This window comes from Rhinatrema bivittatum, chromosome 10 (assembly GCF_901001135.1).
Source record: "Rhinatrema bivittatum chromosome 10, aRhiBiv1.1, whole genome shotgun sequence".
Taxonomy (NCBI): domain Eukaryota; kingdom Metazoa; phylum Chordata; class Amphibia; order Gymnophiona; family Rhinatrematidae; genus Rhinatrema; species Rhinatrema bivittatum.
The window spans coordinates 64543966-64562349 of record NC_042624.1 but is presented as its reverse complement, the minus strand read 5'-3'; the positions used below and the strand labels follow the sequence as shown (position 1 = coordinate 64562349).

The 18384-nt window shown below is 43.9% G+C and overlaps 1 protein-coding gene across 1 annotated transcript in view; it reads right to left on the bottom strand.

The window, feature by feature from the left end:
* DHX9 (DExH-box helicase 9) overlaps nucleotides 1-18384 on the bottom strand; it is a 164097-nt gene that overhangs the window by 125771 nt on the left and 19942 nt on the right. The window contains exon 5 of the mRNA XM_029617881.1: nucleotides 12905-13005. Within this exon, the coding sequence (XP_029473741.1) occupies nucleotides 12905-13005 (101 nt within the window). The remainder of the gene's footprint in view (nucleotides 1-12904; nucleotides 13006-18384) is intronic.

The window sequence follows — 18384 nt, the reverse complement described above, 5'->3', positions numbered from 1 at the left end:
TTCGGGAGTGGGAAAGCTTTATGAGGACCCCAAAGGGCGTCCAACACCAGATCAACCCCTTCACTATCAGACTCCTCCTGGACCAATATCCAGCTCCTTCAGGACATGGGGAATAAGCGGCCTCAATTCCTCCTTGCGGAACAGCCAAACCACACAAGGGTCATCCCCTTCAGCTACCGGAACCTCCTCCAGATCCACCTTGTGCCTACCCATTCCCCGGACAATATCCAATGTGGGATCTGCTGGGTCAACAGAATCCACCCCCGGAGCAACCCCAATATAATTTCCCAGGTCATCCAGGTCAGATTCATCCAAACTACCTGCTCTTCTAGGGTGGTCCATGCCCAGGCAACACAGGTAGCTTCCCGACACTCTGAACAAAGAGGTCCTTGGTGTCTTCACAGAGGGACAAGACTGCTGGCTCGCAGACCGCTTAGAACCCGCACTCTTTTTGGCTAGAAAAGCTTTATGCATTAGGAGGACAAATTCTGTGGAAAATCCCACGTCATCCTCTCCCCCATCTCTTTCCCGGATGGATCCGCTGGAGACAATGGGAGTGGGGAGTCCCTAAGCTTGTGGAGGTCAGCCATCCTCCTGTCTGTCGCTTTCTTCCTGCCTGAGAGGCTCTCCAGAACCACTGCAGAGTCTGTCACAGGGCCCTGAGACCATGTGCTCCTCCTACTGTCTCGGTCCTCCTGGAGGACCCCTCACCGCCGAACACACAATCACGGCATAATGCCACTGAATTAAGACGACCCCAAAGCAAGTCGCAGGAAAGGCATGCGATCCTGCGCTGGGAACCTGCAGCCGGCGCCATCTTGCTTTCATGCAGTCAGGCCTGCTAATCGCTGCAAAAACCGCACGATTGTGGCACGCGGACAAGAAGGGAGATATTGCCAAGCACAGGTTTTGGCTCCCAGAGCAGCCCACCACCAAAATACCATTTCCTTCCCAGCCTAGGCATGCCCAGACACAGTGAGGAACGGCCCCAATGCTACTGCTGCAAAACATTTTCTTTTCTTCAAGAAATAGCAGCCCCAGCACAGGAAAAGACCAATAGGATAAAAAAAAACAAGATACTTCCCTGAATGTATGCATGTGCTTATGCGCGCATTAAGCACACAACAGGACTGGCCCACACCACGCGTACCGACGTCAATGAGGGAAAATGGCACCGAACCAGACCGTGTGTAAGATGGCTCCACTGCGGCCTGCCATGTGGAATGCCCACCGAGCCTGAAGCGGGGCCTAGCCCATCAGGGAGCTGCTCAATCCGCTCGGAAACCCACTTCCCTTGCCCTAAAGCAGGGGTCAGGAACCTTTTTGGCTGAGAGAGCCATAAACGCCACATATTTTAAAATGTAATTCCATGAGAGCCATACAATATGTTTAAAACTAAATACAAGTAAATGTGTGCATTTTATGTAAGATCACACTTTTAAAGTACAATAAGTCTCTGAAAATATTACACCAGGCCTTAAGACACCAATACATCTCCTATTAGGAAAACGGACCAAGTCCTACACAGAAACTACACGCCAGCAGAAAACCTCACCTGAATCACGTGCTGTCCCTCACCTAACATAGAATAAAGAGACCAAAACGCATAACAAGAAGCATGCAGACAAAAACTGAATTGGAAACTGCAACAAGCCAGAGTCTCTGTATGCAGTGTAACAAAGGAAAAAAGAAACATCACACATCCTTATAAAACAAATCAAGAAATATAAAATCATCAGTAAAACTGTACTAACAAAAAGAACATATTTCGAAACAGCTGATGAGTGGAATATCCAATAATTAAAAACTCATATAAAACATTTCCAGATACCAACAAAATATTTCAAAATAGCAGACACAAAGATCCAGTAATGAAAAATAAGGATACAAAAATTTTTTTGCTCTGCATACCTGGGAACGTTTGATATCCAGGTGTCCTGAGATTGTTCTGAATTAGCAGGAGGTGGGGTGGTTTGCTTGGAACTTTCTCCTCTCTCAGTCACATACCAGCGCTCTCTCTCACACTGGCTCTCAATGACACACCTATACACACATGCTCTCAGTCACTCACATATACAAATGTTTTTTCTCTCTCACTTATATAGGCTCTTAATTACACATTTACACACATGCTGTCTATCTTTTCACGCTTACACACACACAGGCTTTCAATCACATAAATACATGCTGTCTTTTTCTCTCACACACAGACTCTCATTCACATGCTTACAAACATGTCCTCTCTTTCTCTCATTTACACACAGGCTCTCAATCACATACTCACATGCTCCCTCACCTAAATCAGCTCTCAATCACACACAGACACACATGGTCTCTCTCTCTCATTTAAACACAGGCTCTCAATCACATACTCACATGCTCCATCACCTAAACCAGCTGTCAATCAGACACAGACACACATGATCTCTCTCTTACTTATACACACAGGCTCTTAATCATACATACACATGATCTCTCTCACACACAAAGGATCTCAATCATACACACATACTCTTTCAAACAAACAGGTTTTCAATTACAAACTTACACATACAGGTTCCCAATGGTAAACTTACATTCATGCTCTCTCTCTCACAGGCAGGATCTCAATCACAGACATACTCTCTTTCACATATACAGGCTCTCAATCATTCACATACATGCAATCTCTCACTCACACACACAGGATCTCAAACACACATGCTTGCTCGCTCATTCACTCTCTCTCTCCCCCCCCCGGAACTCGCGGCAGCAGCAGCCACCTCCCAACGCTAACCTCCTTCATTTTCAGCCCTCGCGGAGGCGAAGGCGGAGTCCCATCGGCCGCGGTTGAAGATTTTCATTTTCCTCCGAGCCGCGCTGCAGTCTTCTTCCCGCGCAGGCACCCGATGCTCTCCACTTCCTCTTCCGGGCCGCGGGAAGAAGAGAGCACCGGCGTGCTCTCTTCTTCCCGCGGCCCGGAAGAGGAAGTGGAGAGCATCGGGTGCCTGCGCGGGAAGACCCGCGCAGGCACCCGATGACTCCAGCGCTGGCACCCGGCTGACACCCGATGACTCCCGCGCAGGCACCCGGATGACTCCAGTCGGCGTGCTCTCTTCTCCTCCCCCCCACCCGCGGCCCGGAAGAGGAAGTGGAGAGCATCGGGTGCCTGCGCGGGAAGAAGAGACCACACTAGCGTGGTCTCTTCTTCCGCGCAGGCACCCGATGCTCACCACTTCCTCTTCCGGGCCGCGGGGGGGAGGAGAAGAGAGCACGCCGGTGCCGCTGACTCCAGCTGTCCTGCCGTGTTCCGCCCGGGCTGACAGCATTTTAAGCCCGGGCGGCGGAGGACCGGGGAGCAGCTGGGTCAGCGGGGAACCGCGAAGTATGGCGACACGTGTCTGCGAGCCAGATGCAGCCCTCAAAAGAGCCATATCTGGCTCGCGAGCCATGGGTTCCCGACCCCTGCCCTAAAGGGTCGGGAACGTTATTGGTACGGCGCGCCGAGCAAGGAGACCGGAGGAAAGACTTACCGACTTCCACGTCTCTAAATCGGAGGAGTTCTTCTCTACTTGCCTGGGCTCAGCACTTACCGGCTGAGTACAGAGACAGTCTCCGGCTGTGGGGGAAGAGGGCTTAGGCCCTGACTGCCATGCTTGGCTTCCTGCACCCACGCCTTTCAGCTGCTTCAGCAGCAAAGTCCACACCAGGGACTGGCTAACTGATCAAGGCACACCTCTGAGGAATCTTGGAAATTGCCTCAGGAATTCTCAACTGGGGGAGGGGCCTTTAGGTATTACCGTAGGAGGGCAGGGCTTGATCTGTCTCCAATTTAAAGGTAAATTTTCTTCTTCAAACTAGTTCTGCAATCCCGCTGCCAGAATACTCACTGGCAAGAGCAAAAGAGATCACTCAAACATTGGCTGAGCTACACTGGTTACCAATAGAGCAGAGCGTGCAATATAAAACATTATACATAATTCACAAACTAATCAATGAAGAAAAAGCTGACTGGTTAAACAGCGCTTCGCTTACATGTACCCCAGAGAAATCTGAGATCAGTCAATAAAGCTCTACTAACCATCCCCTCGGTAAAGACAGCAAAACTAACACAAGTTAGAGAGCGAGCACTATCCTTGGCTGGTCCAACATTATGGAACACATTGCCACTAGAAACAAGATTACAGAGTGATCCAAAACTCTTCCAAAAAGCTTAAAAACATGGCTATTCAGAAAAGCATTTTACAATGAGAACGGAGAATAAAAAATACAGAACAAGGTTACTGGGATGCATGGTCACACTTTCTTTTCTTTTATCTTTTTTTATATACTCAAATTGATAATGTTAGAGAACTTCAATTTAAGCACATTCTTGTATGATTTCCCTATTAATTATATAAATGGACTAGATCCATGTCACCTATCTTATAACTTATACTATATAAGCATGTACCGACACTGTAAGGGCCTTTCATAGATACATTTTTTAACCAAACTAAATATACGTGCCTCTCTGTAAACCATTGTGATGGTACATTACTAAACGACAGTATAGAAAAGAGTTTAAATAAATAAATAAACAAACAAACAATGCTGGTGTGGGGATAGCACATCCACATCTGCTAGGAGACAGATACTGAATGGCTGAAGTCACTGCAGGGGTATATCTAAGGTGACATCAGCTTTGAAACCTGACTCCGTCTCCATCTACTAGCAGGGGAGCACATTAACCTACTGGTCCTGAGTCCATCTAGCTACAAGCTAGGAAAAGTGAGGTTCAATTACAGAGAATATTTCAATACAAGTAAGAAGCCAAAACCAAACTGTATAAAACATTAAAAGACATTTAAAAAATTAGTGCATATAGATATATTTTTTCATTCTGTATTGAGTTTTAAGTAATTCTGCCTAAGTAAAGTGTAATCTGAAGGAAAGGCTAGTAAGAATAGATATTTCTTCAAAGCTTCCCTTAACTTGGTATAATCTTTCCCCATATGTAATGCTAATGGAAGTGTTCCAAAGGCTTGGGGGGCTAGATATGAAAAGTAAACCTCTCTAGTTCGCTCTAGACTAATATCCCTCAGGGATGAGAAAACTAATAGTTCTTATTGGCATGAACACAATACTCTGGAGGAGTGTTGGACGATTTGACTAGCAAGATAGGAAGAAGTATCCCAGTGAAGGTTCTTAAAGGTCAAACACCTGCTCTTGAACTGGATACGCATGAAGACAAGGAGCCAATGCAGTTCTTTCAGGAGAGAAGTGACACGATCAAATATCCGCTTACCAAAGATTATTTTGAATGGTTTGAAGTCTTCTACTTAGATTAAAAAAAAACCATAAAAAACTGCATTGCAGTAGTCTAGCTGACATAGAATAAGGGAAAAGATAAGGACCTAAGATCTGTGCAATCAAGAAATGATCTAAGTCTGCAAATGAACCTTAAGAAAAAATACGAGTTTTGTAACAGATGTAAAATATGATTGAAAAGTAAGCGAAGGGTCAATCCTAATGCCTAAAGTAATAATGCTGTCTTTAATCTGTAAGGGATTGTCTACCATAATAGGCAGAGGAAATAGCATGGAAAGGATTTCCTGAGAAACCACAGTGCCTCATGTACTAGGACTGACCTTTAGATTCAAAAGCTTTAGTCAATTTGCGATCTCAATTAATCAACTATTGAGGGAGGACAAGGTACATGGGATCACAAAGTCAAAACTAGCAATGATCTAGATGTCAACTGCGTAAAGATAACTTATAAAACCCTTACTCTGAAATAGCAAGTGATGCTAAAATATAGATTAAATAAGATAGGTGAAAGGATGCATCTTTGAGGAACACAAATAAGAGTTATGAGAGTGAACTGCAAGGAGTTTCATATGACATAGGATATATCTTCACGAAAGGATCTGAACCAAAGTAAGGCTTGATCACAAACTCCTATATCATATAGAAGATTGACCAAAAGCTATTGGTCCATGATGTCAAGACAGACTAAGAAATATCCCTTTTGTCAAGATGTGGACTGATGTCATTAAGGTCTCTATACTATGGCCTCTCTGGTAGCTGAACTGTTTAGGATACAACACTAAGCTGCTATCTAAAAAACTAGAAAGCTGAAACTGGATAGCCTTCTCATTAAGCTTGGAAAAGTGAATTGGAAAGGTAAATTGGACGATATTTCTCAGGAAGTTCAGCATCAAATGCATTTCCTTAACACAGGACTAACAGCAGCAATTTAAATGAACAAGGGAAAATACCAAGATCTAGACTGGAGTTAATGATTTCAGCAAGAGCAACCCCATCTCAGATGGTGCTAAACTGCTTCCACTTTAAAATGCTGGACCTGACAGTGCCCCATTGCATATTCCAACACGAAATTTTCTCATAGCTTGCCCAATCTATACTTTTCAACAATATTATCCTGGAGTTCTATCAGCAGCTCCTTGCTCTGCATATTTTGACCTTTGCTTCAAATTCACTCCATACAACAGAAACTGCTTGATTCTTTATCCAGGAGTATTTGAATCAGCTCAACTACTATAACTGAACACAGGTGCACTGTATTTAATAATACAGCCTTAAGGCATTTTTTTGAACCGGAGCTTATTTGGGTTGCTATGACAAAAGGTGTGAAGACTTCTGCAAACAAGACTTTTTTTTTTTTTTTTTTTTTTAACACTACTACTACTTTTGGAATATTTCAATAATTGTTCTTTCTTGATAAAACTACAGAACATATGTACATCAGTGGAAAAATTAAACCCTACTTTAATGTATTTTAAGAAGCCGCATGGAATCTATCAACATTTTGGGATCCTTCCAGGTACACCTATGACCCAGATTTGCCACTTGGAAACAAGATACTGGGCTTGATGGACCTTTGGTCTCACTAAGTATGCCAAATCTTATGTTCTTATGATATATTCTTAAGACAGCAGAATATGAAAAATGTACAAGGGTGTGATTTTGGCAAGGCACTGTATATTAATATATTTATTAGGAAACGTTTACTAATAGCTAGGAAATGTACTATGATCCACTGGCTTGACATTGGCGCTCCAGATCAGGCATTCTGAAGAGCACAGGTCCACTATATGATGGTGATGGAGAAATTCATGGCATTCGATAACGTCCATCTCTGGACAATGTCTGATGATCTGAAGACCGTTTACCCTTACCTTGCTAGCTGATTTGTATTCCCCAACTGTAAAGGACTATAAATGAATCAGGATGGAGAAATTACTACCTACCTGATAATTACCTTTTCTTTAATAAGGATAGGCTAATCTAGAACCACTGGGTTATGAACATCTACCAGCAGATGGAGACGGAGCAAAGCAGATGTTACGGTATATATACCCCCGAACAGACATCAGCCCACCAGTATTCTCTGTATAAGCCAACTGTGGACAAACTAACAAAATTTGATTAAACAGACAACCACTCTAGCACTCAGCTAACCGGAAAACACTGAGCTCAGACAATGAGTGTAATAACACTAGTCTAGGGATTGGATTGACACTAGTAATCCGAACACGTAGTCGCACAGGGGACAATAGCACAAACATCCGGGAGCCAAGAATGGGAAGGTGGATCCACCTATCCTTATTAAAGAAAAGGAAATCATCAAGTAGTAATTTTTCCTCTCAGCATTCAGATAAGATGGATCCAGAACTAGTGGGATGTACCAAAGCTACTCCCGAACAGGACAGGAGGCTGCCCTGAATCCAATCAACACCGCATGTGCGAAGGCTGCTTTCTCCTGGGCCTACACATCCAGGTAGTAATGCCTGGAAAAGGTATGCAAGGAGGACCAAGTCGCAGTTTGGCAAATCCCGTTAGGAGACAGCAGTCTAACCTCTGCCCATAACACTGCCTAAGCCCTAGTAGAATGAGCCCTAACCTGACTAGGAAATGGCTGCTCAGCATCCACATACACAGCCATGACCCCTTTAACCCAGCATGCTATTGTAGCCTGCAATACCCGGCTCACCCTTTTTACCCCCACCATGGAGAATAAACAGCCGATCCGTCTTCCTGAGAGACTCAAACCTCTAAATGCCTTAAAATATGCCTCGACATCAAAGGACTATAACAGCAATATTCCTCCACACCCCTTTCCCTATCCAGAGTCGGCAGGGAAATGTATTGATTCACGTGAAAATTCCAAGACCACCTTTGGCAGAAAGGACGGAACAGTACACAGTATATCGCCCCAGGAATCGTTTGCAGAAACTGTTCCCAGAAAGACAATGCCTGCAATTCAGAGGCTACACACACACAACAAACTGCCACAAGAAACACTGTTTTTCAACGTAAGTAACCTCAAGGAAAGGCTGCACAGCGGTCGAAAGGTGGAACCCATCAGGAAACCCAAAACTAGGTTAAGACTCCACAAGGGTATTGGCAACCGTAGGGGAGGACGAAGATGCTTCACCCCTTTTAAGAAACGAGCCACATCTGGATGAACAAACAAGGGTCCACCATTCATATGACCTCAGAAACAGGCAACAGCCACCATCTGAGCCTTCAATGAATTAAAGGCCAACCTTTTTTACAACCCATCCTGCAAAAATTCCAAAATGAGCGGGATCTTAACCAAATGAAGGAGAATACTTTGACCCTCACACTAAGCCTCAAACACTTGCAAAACCTGCACACCGGCTAAGGAAGTGGAGAACTTTCTCGCACGTAGCAAGGGTGGCAATCACCGCAGTGGAATATCCACGCCTCTGCAACCAAGCCATATACCATAAGACAAAATAGTTGGATCTTTATGAAGAATAGACCTCTGCCGTAATAGATTCCTGTAAACCAGGAATCAGATAGGAGGGTCCACCAGGAGCCTTCACAAATCTACATACCATGGCCTCCTGGACCAATCTAGTGTCACTAGAAGCACTATTCCCGTGTGACTCGATCCTTCGAATCGTTCTGCCTAACATGGGCCAAGGGGGAGAGGCATACAGGAGCTTGCCCACTGGCCACTCCTGCCCAAGGTCATCGATGCCCAAGAACTTTGGATCTCTCCTGTGACTGAAGAAGCAAGGGACCTTTACACTGTGAGATGTCGCCAGCAGGTCTAGAAATAGTAAGCCCCAGCGTTCCACTATGAGCTGAACGCCTTGTTCGACAATTCCCATTCTCGTGGGTCTAGACTGCTTGCTCAGAAAATCTGCTCTTACATTGTCTCTGCCTGCAATGTAGGAGGCTGAGATTTCATGAAGATGCACCTCCACCCATTCCATGAGTTGGGCTATTTCCTGCGACACTTGCTGGCTCTTGGTTCCTCCCTGATGATTGCCGTAAGCCACTGTCATTGCATTGTCTGACATTATCTGGACCGCTCGACCCTGCAATCAGTTGATCAATCATGAACAAGCCAACTAGACGGCCCGGGCTTTCAGCCAATTGATGCTCTAGACACTCTTCTGTACTCCAGCGCCCTTGTACCGTCAACTCTTGACAGTGGGCCCCCCAACCCGGAAGGCTCGCATCTTACATATATATAGAAACATAGAAGTGACGGCAGAAGAAGACCAAATGGCCCATCCAATCTGCCCAGCAAGCTTTCACACCTATTTGTTTCATACTTATCTGTTACTCTGACCGCTGAGGTCAGGGCCCTTATTTGTAACTTTTTGGTTCCAATTCCCTTCCACCCCCACCACTGATGCAGACAGCAGTGCTAGAGCTGCATCTAAGTGAAGTATATAGCTAATTGGTTTGGGGTAGTAACCGCCGTAATAAGCAAGCTACTCCCATGCTTGTTTACCCTGCTTGTGCAATTCCGTCCTTGTTGGTTGTCTGAATATAAATCCTCTTTACTTCAGTCCCCCCTGCCGTTGAAGCAGTGAGCTACGCTGGATATGTATTCCAAGTGAAGTATCAGGCTTAATTGATTTGGGGTAGTAACCGCCGTAGCAAGCAAGCTACACCCATGCTTATTTGTTTACCCAGACTATGTAATTCATTCCTTGTTGGTTGTTGTCTGAATATAATCAACTTTTCTTCATTCTCCCCGCCATTGAAGCAGAGAGCTATGCTGGATATGCATTGAAAGTGAAGTATCAGGCTTATTTGGATTGGGGGTAGTAATCGCCGTAATAAGCAAGCTACTCCCCTGCTTTTTTGTGGATGCAAATCCTTTTTTCCACATTTCCTCTTGCCGTTGAAGCATAGAGCAATGTTGGAGTCTGTCATACTAGCCAGTCCTATGATCATAGGAAAACCCCCTGGCCTTAGGGTGGTCTGCTTGCAACCACCACTGCAGCTGTATGCTAATCTTCACCAGCAGGAGAAGCCGTATTGAATAGTCTCAAGACTGTGGACTCCAATGAGCCAGAGTTTGCCGAAGAGGACTCATATGTGCCCTTGCCCACAGAACTACCTCTAGGTTGGCCAAGCTCCTGTAGATAACACCACACTCTCTGGCATATCATTTGTCAATATTCACACCTGCACCATCAGCTTCTGAATGAGGCCCTCCGGCAAGAACACTGCGCCTTGCTTCATGCTGAAGCAAACATTTGAGATACTCCAGTGTCTGGGATAGGTGTAGACTGCTCTTGGCCAACATCATCACCCATTCTAGTTTCTGTAGCAAGATCACCACCTTTCGTGAGACCCAAAGGCTCTCTTTCAGACTCTTGGCCCAATCAGCCAATTGTCCAATGTATGGGTAACCAAAATGGAGACCACAACAGAGGGTAAACAATATGTGACACAACCTTCATGCAGCTAACCCACATACACTTATGTCACATTATATATAGTCATTTTATTAACACTCAAACATATCAAATGTACATATAAAACCCACCCGAAAACCCCCTATAATACATACAACACCCCAACTAGGAACTAGTTTCAATGGTGCCAGACAATCTTCATCAGGGGGTACTTACAATACAATTAGACCAACTCCAAAATATATTTTACATAGATTCCAAACACATAGGAATTACATAGATTCCAAACACATAGGAATTACATAGATTCCAAACACATAGCTCCCTGTCTTCCAGCTCCCATGTTTTTCGCTCCCTGTTTAATGTAACTTTACCTTCTATACAGTTGTTAATTTGGTTTCCCCCCTGTTATATTGTAAACCGGTACGATAAGACCGCGTCTTGAGTATCGGTATAGTAAAACAATTTAAATAAAAATAAATAAATAGTATTTTCAATACATATAACTTAAATTGGCCGAAGCCCCTTATCTATATTCACAACCGTCAAAAAATGGTTAACTGGTACCAACTGGATCTTGTATTGTCCAACTCAAATCCAACGGCACTTATTCAAATCAAATCTCACCTATGCCTTGTTTTAATAGAAGGATGAATATAAACAATCACAACAATCTCTAAATACAGCAATGGCCCGATGTTGCTGGTAACTCAACTAATATAGTTATCAAATATAGACTAGTGAAGAGTTTGCATCAGTCTTTGATATGGTAAAAATTAGGCGCCTAATGTACTATTCATATAGATGCCCAACTTGAGCGCCTGTCTAGACATCCTGAAGTGCACCACAGTGCGTCCAACTAAGCATCCTTATGCACCCAACTAAGCACACAAGTAGGCATCCTTATGCGCCCAAATGAGGGCTCAGCTAGGCACACAACTAGATGCACAGCCAGGTGTGCAAGCGTGAACAGACATACCTGAAGAGGACAGCGTTATGCGCAGAGAAAAAAAGTGTGCGAACGCCGCCATGGCCCAACATGCGGCAAAAACTCTAAGCCTGAGAGCGGGGCCTAGCCCAGAAGACTGCTCAACCCAAGTTGCCCGAGTCCCTCAAGCTCCCCCGGAGACAGGAACGATGTCAGATCTGCGTGCCAAGCATGGAGACCAGAGGGGAGAGGTATCCCTAAAATCAACTCCCCCTAGTTTTTATTTTTATTTTTTTTATCTTAAATACTCTTTACCTGAACTCAGCCTGACCCGGCCAAGAACAGAGTCTGTCTCCGACTGCGGGGAGAGAGAGCATATTAGCTTCACCGCTGCGCTCGGCTTCCTGCACCCACTTGCCTTTGAGCTTTTTTTTTTTTAAACAGTTAAGTCCATGCTGGCAAAAAAACAGCTACCAGACCAAGGCCTTCATCTGAGGGAAGAATTTGAAGAAATCACCTCAAGAAACTTGACTGAGGGAGGGACCATAATGTATCACCACACAAAAGCAGGGCAATAAACTTTCTTCCTTCCTTCTATAAAAAAAAAAACTTAAGATAATCCCCAGTAGGGAGATGCATGTTCACCGTCTGCTGGAGACTGAGAATGCTTGAGAACGGATGTCTGTACAGGGATTTATATACTGTAACGTCAGCTTTACTCTGTCTCCATACATATGCTGGTAGAGATGTATAACCTACTGGCTCTGGATCCACCTATCCGAATGCTAAGAAAGCCAAATTAGTTGCTTTTAATGATTGCAAGTTTGTAACAACTATACCAAGATTATTTTTTCTTTAGTCTGTGACAATTAATGAGATAGGGGATCATATTATATTTAAAAAAAACTAAATAAAATAAACTTCTGTAGTGGTTAACTTTTTGTATTGTAACAGATGGCTACCCAAATTGTTAGGAATAATGGCTACCCAAACTGTTAGGAATAATATTACAATATAAAGTTATTATTACCTCGTTTAAAATGCTACAATTTGAGACTATACTGTTAAATTAATAATGTTACAATGTAAAGATAATATGACCCGTTGTCATACTATCACACAAAGTTCCCATGTAAACCGATGTGATACCCATGGCTGAATGTCGGTATAAAAAAGCAAATAAATAAAATAAATAAATTGTATGGCAAAATGCGTAAATTGTCTGTCTGATCTTTGCTGTAATGGTATAATATTTTTTAATACCCATAAAATATTTTGCTAAAGAAATTTTTTTGCAACTTACAGCCTGGGCCTCTTGCTCCTCCTTCTTGGCATAGTAATCCTTCAGGTTGGCACCACGATGCCACTGAGCCCCTCCTCCATATCCAGAGCTGGGAATTGAATCTAGAAAGAATGCATAAAAAGATTCCTTTGAAATGCATGGTGAGTGGTGGTTTACAGTTTTCTTTCTTCTTTATTGCTGTAGAGTCTGACTGACATTAACAGCTCAGAGGAAAAGTGGAAACACTTATTTCAAAAGGCTCCGCACTAAAGAGATACAACCTACATCAGTAATAACGATTAATAGGGCTCTCCATTTCTTGTGAATCAAGCTACCGTAATACAATCTAAGAATTTTGAAAATAGAAATTGCAATTGTTTATTGCCTTCTCTGTTACATGCATGGTTAAAATTAAATAGAAGGCAGGATGTTTTTTCTTTAAAGGATGGTGTATATACAGTATATTTTCTGATCTTTTGTCTACCTAGTGAATCTCCATAGCAACAATTTAGATAAGCATGCCAGGGTTGTCTAAACACTCTAGTTGATTCTCCCCTCTAAACATGCAGTCCTAATAAACTTGTAGAAAGGGTGACATTCTAGATAGCTCGGTTTAACCCTACCCATGTATTTCTTATGGGAAAAGTACCAAAACTGCCTCACACCCAACCATTTTGGAAAGTTGAAAAGTCTTATGCCCCTACACAAAGCTTGGTGATCCAGCCATTGCACAGTCATGAATTGGCACACACAAACCACAACATGCACACATTCAGTATCATCCGATAAGCCTCTTTTCAAATCAAAGAGGCTAAAAGTGTATGTTTAAATTATAGGCTTATTATTTTTAAAATAAAATAGCTTCATGTTAAACAAGGGAATGGAGAAATTACTTACCTGATAATTTTGTTTTCCTTAGTGTAGACAGATGGACTCAGGACCAGTGAGTTAAGTGCTCTTCTGCCAGCAGATGGGAGACAGTCAGATTTCAAAGCTGATATCACTCTAGATATACCCCTGCAGTAACCTCAGCTCTTCAGTATTCTCTTCGAAAAGCCACTGTGGATATATCTTTGCTTAATTAACTTGATGAAACTTGATTGAACTGATTCAACTGATTTCAAGACTGGAGTCCGCCAGTGCAATCAACCAATTAACGCCGACACCAGACAAACTGTGGGTGTCTTGAACTAAGGGTAGGCAGTGGCTTTCCCATATTTGCTTAGTCTTGAGGTTCGCTTTCCGAGGTTCTCCTTCTCTGGGGCAGCCGTGGGCAGGATACTGTATCCATCTGTCTACAACTAAGGAAAACGAAATTATCAGGTAAGTAATTTCTCCATTTCCTAGCGTGTAGCCAGATGGACTCAGGACCAGTGGGATGTACAAAAGCTACTCCCGGGCAGGGCGAGAGGCTGCCCTTGGCCCACTTAATACTGCCCTTGCGAAGGCTGCATCTTCTCTGGCCTGAACATCCAGGTGGTAGAACCTGGAGAAGGTGTGCATGGAGAACCACGTCGCCGCCCAACAGATCTCGGCGGGCGACAGCAGCTTGGCTTCTGCCCAAGAGACTGCCCTGGGCCCTTGTAGAATGAGCCTAACCTGTAGTGGTAAGGGCTTTTTCTGCCTCTATGTAGGAAGCCTTGATTACTTCTTTGATTCAACGGGCTATGGTTGCCCTTGAGGCCGCTTCTCCTTGCTTCTTCTTCCCGCTGTGAAGAACTAACAAGTGATCTGTTTTGCGTACCAGTTCAGATTCTTCCAAGTATCGCACCAGAGTCTGCCGACATTTAGGTGGCGAAGGCGGCGTTGAGTCTTTAGAGTCCTTATTCATCCGGAGATGGCAGGGAGATGGCCTGGTTCAAATGAAACTCTGAGACCACTTTCGGTAGGAAGGAGGGGACGGTGCGCAGCTGTATGGTTCCAGGAGTGAACCTAAGGAATGGTTCCCGACAGGATAGTGCCTGTAGTTCGGAGATACAACGAGCTGAACATATTGCCACCACGAATACAGTCTTCAATGTTAAGAGGCGTAGTGTCAGACCACACATTGGTCTGAAGGAAGTCCCTGCTAGGAAGTCTAATACTAGATTGAGATTCCATAGGGGCAGCAGCCACTTTAGGAGTGGCCAGAGTTGTTTAACTCCTTTCAGGAAGCGGGACAAATCCGGATGAGTTGATGTCGGATATCGTCCACTTCGGCTCTGAAGCAGGACAGTGCGGGCTACTTGGAACTTGAGGGAATTAAGTGACAACCCTTTCTTCATACCGTCCTTTAGGAAGTCCAGAAGACTGTTCTGTTTGGTGTCGAAACAGGCCCCCAGGCCATTCGTACCGACATTCGTAGGTACATCATGCTGGTTTACATCGAACAGTATTAACAAACAAAAATTACATAGAACAAGGGAATTTGAAACAGGGCCTAAGGCAATAAGGGTAATTAAAAACTAAATTGAACGTCAGAAAAAGCTGAAACAAATGATATGATATTGCCTAGAGCAATTTAAAGCTGAACATATAAAAACAAATACATAGGAATAAACATGGGGCACTGATCAATGGATAAAACAAGTTACATAAATCAAGGGTATTTGAGAAAAGTATTTGAGGCATTAAAGTTATTTCAATATCTTAATTAGACCAGAGAGATGATTAAATGACCAATTACAAAGGATGAGAAACAATGGATTGAGAAAGAGCAGCGGGGGGGGGGGGGGGGTTAATTGGATAGGGCTAGCATGGGGAATGCGAAATAAGAGATGCGAGAGTGATAGGAGGATTAAAGGTAGGCTTGTTTAAATAAGTTTTAAGTTTTTTCTTAAATTTCTGTATGCATTGTTCTTGTCGGAGGTCGGGAGGCATGGAGCTCCAAGTGTAAGGACCTGCAATGGAAATGGCACAATCTTTTGTGGTGCTTAGGTGGAAGAGTTTAGGTGAGGGAATGTATAAGGGTGCCTTTATAAGAAGATCTAGTAGGTCTGTTAGTGGTATGAAAAAGTATAGAGTCATTTAACCAGCACATATTCTGGTTGTGAAGGGTTTTATATAATAAGGTGAGTGTTTTGTAGATTATGCAGTAGGAGATGGGGAGCCAGTGCAGATCTTTGAGTATGGGTGTGATATGGTTTTTTTTATGAGTGTTTGTAAGTATTCTGGCAGCAGAGTTTTGAAGCATCTGTAGGGGTTTAATAGTAGCTTTGGGGAGGCCGATGAGTAGGGAGTTACAGTAGTCTATTTTGGTGAGGATTGTGGCTTGGGTCTCTTTTTTAAGAGTGTTAAGTTTAAAATAGCATTCTTTCATTGTCAGGCTAATAAACATTTTTAGGTTGAGGTGGTGGTCAATGGTGACACCAAGCTCTCGTACTTGTGCGAATGTAAAAGCTTTGGGGGGGGGGGGGGGGGGGGGGGGGGGGGGGGGGGGGGGAAGAGAAGAGGATGATAAGTTCCGTTTTGGATGAGTTGAGGGCTAGGTTCAGGTTGGTGAGGCGGCTATTGATAGATGACAAGACGTTTTCCCATGTTTAAGGGTGTTGGTTAATGAGTCAGTGAAGGGGATGAGGAATAGCCTAGTTTTGGCAATTGTATTGGGGATGGACAGGAGGGCTTTAGTAGGGATGGTGTCGGAGGGGTGCCGCGCTGGTCTCATTTTCCTTAGAATAGCTTCTGTTTCGGTGAAGGAGGTCAGTTCAAAGGTCTTAAGTGTGGAGAGGGGGATTGTTAAGGGGGATGTAACCTATCCGCCACAAGGGACAGTGCACTCTCCATTGCAGGCCCTAAGCAATGGAACTCCCTCCAGACTATACTTAGACTTGAGCCATGCTACTCTAAGTTCAAAAAGAAACTAAAGACTTGGCTCTTCCAACAGGCCTACCCAGAATAACTGACTCCATCTTCTTCCTCTCCTTTAATCCTGTAAGTAGTACTTAAATTGTATATCCTGTAAATAGTACCTAAATTGTATATAGACTCTCGTTTGCCTTCCTGTCACCGTTCAAAGTTGATGTTTGCTCTCTTCCTCCTCACTGTCTGCACTTGTATTTATGCGCCCTGTTTTACCCTGCCCTGTTAATTGTATTTTCAGTCTGTTAGTTATGATGTAAACCGGCATGATGTTTGCATACTAATGCCGGTATATAAAAGTTATAAATAAATACATAATAAATAAATGTAGTGGGCTGGGATGTGGAAGGAAAGCGTTGTATGAGTTTGGAGATTTTGTCGCAGAAGTAGAGTGCAAGGTTATCACATTTGGCTTGTGTATCTTCATCAGGCAAGGAGGAGGGTGGGAATTTTGGTGAGCTCAGCGATGTATGTAAAAAGGGCTTTAGGATTGTATTATAGGTCATGGATTCTGCTGGCATAGAAGTCTTTTTTTGTTCTAAGGATGGTTGTGCGGTATGTTTGTAAGGTGGATTTGTAAAGTGCTAAATGGGATAGGGCGGGGTCTTGGCACCATTTCTTTTCACGGCATCGCAAGGCTAGGGATTGAGAGGGCTGCAGACTGCTCTTGCCCCTGTTCATGACCCTATCGAGTTCCTCCCGTAGGCTCTTGACTCTGCTGGTCACCTGCCGGCACTCTTCCGGAGACTTTGCCCTGATCAGCCAGTCGTCAAGGTAAGGGTGTACCAAGATTCCTTCCTTCCTCAGTGTTGCCGCCACGACCACCATAATTTTGGAGAATGTTCTGGGGACGGTTGCTAGGCCAAAGGGTAGCGCTCGGAACTGGTAATGGTGACCCAGTATCGCAAAGCGTAGAAAACGCTGGTAATCTTGATGGACTGGAATGTGAAGGTAGGCTTCAGAGAGGTACAGGGAGGTCAGGAACTCTCCTGGTTGTACTGCCATTATTACGGAGCAAAGAGTCTCCATGCGGAAGTGTAGTATCCGCAGATGACTGTTGACGTTCTTGAGATAAAAGATGGGCCGGAATGATCCTTCCTTCTTGGGAACGATAAAATAGATGGAATAGTGCCCGGTATTTTGTTGGTAATAATAAATCACAAATAGAGAGAACACATATAATTCAATGTGTAACAGTTTATTGAATACACAACAAACTTGCCTAACTAAACATAATAAAACCTAAACTAACACATTCATTCCATACTCACGCCCATTTAAAAACATACATATTGCTTGGTTTTGCACCTGCTGCCTTTCAGCCACTCTGGGGGAACCGGCTACCGGACCAAGGCACTCCTGAGGGATCTCGGAAATCACCTAAGGAATTCTCAACTGGGGGGGGAGGGACCCTTAGGTTTCACCACAGGAGAGCGAGGCTCGATCTTCTTTAAGGTAAATTTTTCTTTTTCTTTCTTCTTTGCTGTAATTCTTAACAATATTCTAGTGTGTGGGATAGTGTCCGCATCTGCTAGGAGACTGAGAGATACTGAAGAGCTGAGGTTACTGCAGGAGTATATCTAGAGTGACGTCAGCTTTGAAATCTGACTCCGTTTCCCATCTGCTGGCAGAAGAGCACAATACCCTCTGGTCCTGAGTCCATC